Source organism: Parasteatoda tepidariorum, chromosome 4 (genome assembly GCF_043381705.1).
Source record: "Parasteatoda tepidariorum isolate YZ-2023 chromosome 4, CAS_Ptep_4.0, whole genome shotgun sequence".
NCBI lineage: Eukaryota > Metazoa > Arthropoda > Arachnida > Araneae > Theridiidae > Parasteatoda > Parasteatoda tepidariorum.
Window position 1 is genome coordinate 32,815,301 of NC_092207.1, and position 7,509 is coordinate 32,822,809.

General features: G+C 28.3%; 1 protein-coding gene across 1 annotated transcript in view; it reads left to right on the top strand.

Annotated features, from left to right (window-relative positions):
- The window catches only part of LOC107449205 (uncharacterized), a gene marked incomplete at its 5' end in the record, with an annotated part of 34,636 nt that extends 31,030 nt beyond the window's left edge, over positions 1 to 3,606 (top strand). Inside the window, 1 exon segment of the mRNA XM_043056149.2 lies at positions 3,201 to 3,606. Coding sequence (XP_042912083.1) covers positions 3,201 to 3,259 — 59 coding nt within the window. The 3' untranslated portion in view covers positions 3,260 to 3,606.
- Positions 3,607 to 7,509: the final 3,903 nt, after the last annotated feature.

The following is a 7,509-nucleotide window of genomic DNA, read 5'->3' on the forward strand; positions in this document are numbered from 1 at the left end:
TCAGTTCATTTAGAAGTAAACCATAATTCGGCTTATCTTATTCATTTTCAGCTTATATGTATATGCACCAAAAATAAATTCAAAACTAGACTAGATATAACACAAGGACTGCAAATTTAACTGTCGGATATAAAACCTTATTTAAGATTGAAAATGATAAAACGATGAAAAATCTACATTCCTCGAATTAAATATTTTAAAAATAGTCTGTTTTTAGGTTATAATATTCGTAATTACCTTAATAAACTTTAATCGTAATGTCGGGCCTCCGCCGATGGAAGAAATTTAATATATCAATGGAACACACTGAAGCTTTATTTAGAATTACAATTATATAATAATTATTTTTATTATCGAATGAAAGGTTTCAAAAGACAAATATTTGTTAATGTTTAATATTTAATCAAAGAGAAAACATAACCCATGTTGAAATCTAAGGAATAGCCCCTGATAAATTTTGTGACAAAAAAAATTTATTGATTTCTGGATTTTAGAAACACCTTCTAGTTTTACTATTCAATCAAATTGGTTCCGATGTCTGTCATCCCACCTATCTCATTAGTGATTCAGCATATTTTGATATCATTTTTGTTTCGTTCTTACTTAATATTAATTTGCTTGAGACAATTATTTTTTAACTACATTTTTGCGAGAGGCTTAAAAATATAATAAGGGCATTAACTGAAATTAAAATTTTTTTTGCATGCTTCTTTTACTTTTATCATCCTCACCCACAAGCAACTGTCTGCTCTAAATACTGCGATAATATAAAATGAGATGGCAAAACAAAACATATGGAGTTATTTAAATTCATGTTCAAAAGTTTTAGTTGTTTTTTGAATTGACAATTTCAGTCATCTTTTAGGTATTTAAAACAGCAGCATATCACATGAAAGTATTAAATATATCATTTTTACAATATTAAAGTAAAATAAAAAAGAATTCTGATCCTTAGGAACAGATATTAAATAGTCTCATGATCGAATGATGGAGCATAATTACCTTTTAAACAAATAAAAAAGAAATTTATACCTTTTACACTAAAAATTTACTTATTTTTATATAATTTATTAATACTCAAATTGTTCAAAAGATGATATGACAACGAAGTTTTTTATTTTTTTCAGTCATTTATTTATATTTTTTTCATTTTTTAAATTTATTTTTATTTTATTAAATTAAATGCACGCGTTTAAAATAAAAACAAAGCTATCAAAATTTATACATAGTTTCGATTTACAATTTTAAAAAATTGTTTCAACTTTGATTTGAAAATTTAAAAGCCTTATTAATTAAAAAACTGAGAAGCCTTATTAACTTTAAACACATAATAACAACAAAAATCAAGGAGTTAAAAATATAAACAAATATGATCAATAAGCAATAAAATCATAAGCTAACTAAATAAATTAATTTTGTGTACGAAATATAATATTACAAATTAAATATATTTCATATTTAGGGGAAACATGAAAAATTTGGTCATACAGGAGGTTTGAAAATTTTTTTTCTCATGTTTCAACATTTGTTTAGTTAATGATCATTTGATTTCAATACTCTATTAAACAAAATCATATGTTGTTTCTGTTTATTAGCAGTAAAATAAAATTAAAATTAAATTACATTTGTTATCTCAATTTCATCCAGAACAGACCAAATCAAGAATTAAATAGTGGCCCGCCATTTAAATAAATAAACAAAAAAAAAAATCACAATGCATATAAAAAAAAAAACTGCGCAAACATTTCATGTTTTCCATAACCAAAATTGATATAATAAAAACATTTGCTTACCTCCAACGTGAAAGATTTATGTCTTCTTAATATCCTACGAAAATTTGATATAGAAATTCCTAGTTCACGGATTCGTTTACGATTAATTTGGAAAATAACAAAATAAAATTAACTACAATAATTAAGTAAATTAAACAATTAAGCTAGTTGAAATACTTAGGATGATTAAAGGGGAAAAAAAGCTTTTATAATAAATTTAAAAAAATATCTAAATTTTAGAAGAAAGACAATTTAGAATTGAACGAGGCCCAATTTAAAGACACAATGGAAATCTCAAGACAGAGTGACCCAAAGAAATGCTAACAATATCTTAGAGTTAGAGATATGTACTTAACTAAACAGAGTGGCCACTCACTCTGAGATTGTGAAAAGCCTAGAATTCTCAGAGAAATTTATCATTTACCTTTGACTCTGAAATATTTTGAGATCAGCAATTTACGTTTCGTTTTTCAAATTTATTTCAATGAGTTATGATATTGTATTCATATTGTATTATGATATTGTATTCAAGCCTGCAATTATCTCCTAACTGTTACATTGTGATGTTCCCAGACATATATTTTAGTACTTATCCTGTGACACTTTTATTTATTTTTCTTGTTTTCAATTACATTTTGATAAATGATTCCATTTTACTTTTATACATAATTCAAAGTAATAATTTTGTTTTTCTTAAAATCTTATAACATTTGAGTGGTAAATTTTTTTGAAAACCATCTCTCTGAAACTGTATTTTATGTGAAAATTGTATGCATGAAATAATTAAAAAAAATTTTAAATTTAATTATTTCTTTCTTATTCATTTAGATATGGATTCCTAATACAAACATTAATATATATTTTTAATTACAATTAAAATTATGGTAGTTAAAATCATGAATGAAATCATTTGCTGAACTTTTCTAATTAGGAATTTAAAATGTTGGTTTTGTTTAGAGAATGGCTACCCTGTTAAAATGTAAAAAATAAATAAATAACAGTAATTTTTATAAACGCAGAGCTATAAGCGATAAGCAGAGAGCTCGCCGCACTTAACTATACTCAATACTCAGTAATTTTTATGATTTTGGTGATACCGTTTTTCTGCATAAAATCTACTTGATTATGAGAAGTTCAATTATTTAATAAAATATTAGCTTTTACAAAGTTTAGATGATACATTTAAATTTTGTATGATTTAGAGGTCCTAGGAGTTGCTAAGCTTAGTCAAATAATGTACATCAGAGAATTAAAACTGAAAGTAATGTGTGATCGAATAAGATCAACTTTTACTCTATTAGCGCAAGGTTGCATTTGTGCTACTACTAATAATAATTGAATCATAGTTTTTTAATAAAACTTGTATGTTTATGATATGGCGTTAAAATGTTCCAAATCCTGAAATCACTTTTTTTCCCTCTGTTTTAGAAAAGAATATATATAAGCCACCAGAACAGCCACACCAACCTTCAAACGTGCCTCCATAATTCTAATGGGCTATAAATTCAACCTTTAAATGTATAGCCCATTTCCAATCTACAGTTATGCCCAGCTACGTCCAAATACAATTTATGAGATATCAAACTTTAGACAAATACTGAACAGACCAACAAATGAATTTTCCTACTATAAATGAATGACTTTTTTAACTCTTATTATACTTTTAAAAGATATGTGCTTTTTTTTAATTGTCAATGATTTATTTTTTCAATGTTATCTAAGATGTTAATAGTTTTGTGGATCTTACTGAGTATTCTTCATAAACTTATTTTTTAGAATGTAATTTACTTATGAAACTTTTTTATAATAAACAAATAAAAAAACTTGTTTAGCATTTGTAGTATGTTTCAATATTTACGATTTTTTATTCAGGGTTGCTACTAAACAAGAAAAACATAGAAAATACAGGAAATTTAAAAATCATCCAAAAATAACAGAAAAATTTGAATTTTTCCTTACAAATTGGACATTTTATTTCTTATTGTCATCTTTCAAAGTATGGCGTCCCGCAGTGGACTGATCGTTAATACACGGTTCCCAGCAGATCACCGAAGTCAAGCATCACTGGCTACGGTTAGTGTGCGGGTGGGTGACCACTTGGATCAGTCTGCGTAGGGACCGAGGGTGTGCGGTATTGGTCCTCGTTAAACTGTGCTACCGTAAAGTGCTCGACTTCGCGCGCAGGTCGTCGGGCTACCGAAGCGAGGGTGCCATCCCCTCCGCAGAGGATCATCCTCCGGGATGTTTCCCAGACCGTCGCCACTAGCCCATTGTGCAGCTCTAGTGCGACGCAAATTAACAACAACAACAACATTTAAAATATGGCAATCTCTCAAAGCACAATTTGGGGGATATTTAAAGATAATATTTGAGCTGTTTCTTATTTCTTTACATTTTTCGAACAATTAAAGCTAGTATAGTTAGCCTAATATAGCTCACACAAGAGCAGGTCGAATGTGCGTTTCCTCTTAATATATTGTGCATAACATGTGCAGGGAAAACACCTGAAAATATTTTCCTGATTTGAGTGGCAACCTTGTTATTGCCGATAGACTGTTGCTTCTAAATTCATCGTGGCTGAGTATAACACTCTAGTTTTTTAGCATTTTTAAATCTTAACACAACTATAAGATTTAAACAAAGACTTCCATACTTTATACATCTCAATTCTCTAAAATAAACTGGGAGACGAAATATCAAAATTTATCATTTGTTCTTCAAATTTTTTGCACTCTGAACTTAAAGCCACCCACATATTGCACAAAAATAATTGGGATATCTTATCTGCCACATAACACTTTTCCGCACGGACCAGCGACATTATACCTGGCCTATCTCTTTCATTATGGATATCAAGATTCTTATTTAGTTGAGACTTTAATTACTCTCTTATTATAGATTATTTTTGTTGCAATTCACTATTATTGAACAGAGCTGTGGAGTCGGTAGTTGAAATGCAAGGCTCCGATGCTGGTCTTTTCATCAGAGTTAGACTCCAACTTATACTCCATTAAGTTTACACTGAATCTCAGAAAAGTTATATAATCATCTTTTTTGTATCATAGCTTAATATTTTCAGGGTGCGTAGCGTTTTTAAAAAGTGCTTATTTTCGTTTTTTAAAAGCCCTTAAAGGTGCATTTTTCATTAGGTGTTTTTAAAAGGTGCTTAATTTTCCCTTTTTCGAAATGAGATTTTTCCTTTACTATGTTGATTTTCGCTTCGAATTATGCACAAAGACACAGTTCACATTGTTCTATTCAACGTTTTCACAATTAATTCAACCCCAATCTATTTATTATATTAGGTATTGTCAGTCCGTGGCGTATGAAAACGCCATTAGTTTTCATACGCTACGGAGACGAGTCAAAATTTCATGATTTTTGACAATTGTCAAAAACAATGCCAAAAGTTTCTTTTTTTTTTGACATGACGGTTAAAACAAGATAAAACAGTCAATTATCAAAAGCTTTCCAACCCGGCCTAATTAATTTTTTTTTAAATGCTTACAAATATTTTTTGAGTGCTTGAAAAGTGCTTATTTTTGGTTGAATGACTTGACTACGCACCCTGACTTTAATCTTATTGTTAATTTATGTTTTTATCGATTTACTCTGTTAATAACAAAGTAAATGAGCAGATTTGAATATGTGTTTATTCTCCAGATACATGCATTACAAATATATGTGACCTCAAATCAAAATTTGCTGTCGGTGATTTACAAAGGTAAAAAATATTAGAATAAAAAGAGTAGATTCTTTTTAAAAATGACTTAATCCATAGGCAAGAAAGTATGAAATTAAGTAATTTAAAAAAAAAAAACTATAAGAGCTTTCTTGTGGTTCTGCATGAAAAAGTAAGAAATAAAATATACAATATTGAGTGTAATGTATAATAAAGCTAATATAGTCTCCGTTAATTTTCTAGATGCTACTTCATGTTATATGAAGTTTACCTTAAGATGTGTGGAAAGATTTTCAAAATAAATTTTAAAAGAAGGATGAAAGTCAACAGTTAATTTGAACTGCAGACTTTTAATCTGCTTCATTTAAAAATTTTCTAGGAAATTCAAACAACACATTTTAAGATAGACTTGATGGAAAATTAACTGTGACTATATCAACTAAATCACAAATATTTCTTTTTTGTTACTTATTGCCAACTGAACCATAGAAAAGTTATTTTTCAAAATCAACTTATTGTATCATTCTAGTTGTGAGTTATTTCAAACATGTAAAATAATTTGATATTTAAGTGCAAAAAAAACTGCTATCGCTTTTCAATCCTCTTTGTGTCTTTAAGAGTCAAACCTTGCAATGGAAATTTCGACCACTTTCTGCTTTGCTTAAAGGCTAAAATTTCAACTCCATGTGGGTAATACATGTTACAATAACCTGATCCTAGATGATTTTGTGCTTGTAAATTCAGAGTTCAGCATAACTAAACCAGACCATCGAAGCCAGAGAACATTTAACCACCGAAATTTTAACCTCAGTAGTACAAAACTAAAATGAAAAAATAAATAAAGCTCTCAAAAACCACAAGCTCGAAAGAGAAAATAATTTTTCTTATATCTAGAACAGTGGTTTCCAACTGGCGGCCCGCGAAGCCTTTTTTTGTGGCCCGCGAACTAAATTATATTAGTTGTCATTTTTTTGCGGACAATTTTCGTAAGAAAATCTATATGGGTTTTAAATACTTTTCTCGTTAATAAAAATCTAATTTCTTCGTTTCTGTAAAATTTATCATACCAATGGTGCAAAAAAAAAAATTATTTCTCAGGTTTTGCATCCAAAAAAACATTTATTCAAATACAATGTTGCTCTTTTTTATTTCATTTTTTTTTTATTTTGTGAATATAATTTAGCATGTGTGTATTATAAATTTTCTCCTTTTGAAACCACTCATTTTGGCCTAAAATATTTACACACACATTTGTAAATTTTAAATGTAAATATCTATTCTCTGGTAGTTGCAGCAGACAAACCTCAATTTTGTCAATGAACATTTTGTGTGCTACTAGGTAAGTTTTAATACCAAACTTTTTAAAGCTTTATATCTGTTGCACATTAATTGTTTAATACATGGGTGCACATTAAAAGTTATTGTAGCCCGAATATTTTAATATGCAATTAAATATTTATATAAATCTACTTTTTATTTTAAATTGTAATTCAATACTTTTGTATTCTACAACTTGGTAAAAATCTGACAGTAATATTTAATGTTCCTTCAAACATAAGAGTCCTAGATAAAATTTTGATAAAGTTGCGGTCCGCTATTTGATTTGTGTTTTTAGTTGTGGCCCCCGGCCTCATGTAAGTTGGAAACCCCTGATCTAGAACATAGGACGTGACACTTAAAAAAATTATTACTATTTTTCATTTGAGTAAAGATATTTTTTTTTTCAAATCTGAAAACAAACTTTATTGGGAACAAAAACAAACACATAAATACAAAGAATATATATTCGTCGCCAAGAGGAAAATCCTATCCAGGTGACAAAGAAAGGTAATACAATAAATTTAAAATAGAAATTAAGAAGAAAAAAAAAGGGGGGGAGATATTACAATCATAAATTATTTTGCTCATCATAAGACAACACATATTGTTGAACACTGTAATAATAGAAAAAAAAATACACGAGACCATATAAAAAAAGGTAACATAAGAAATTCATTTGGATTGGCACAAGACTGGTATAAAAAATTAACTGCTTCCTTTAAAGTGAAAAATAGA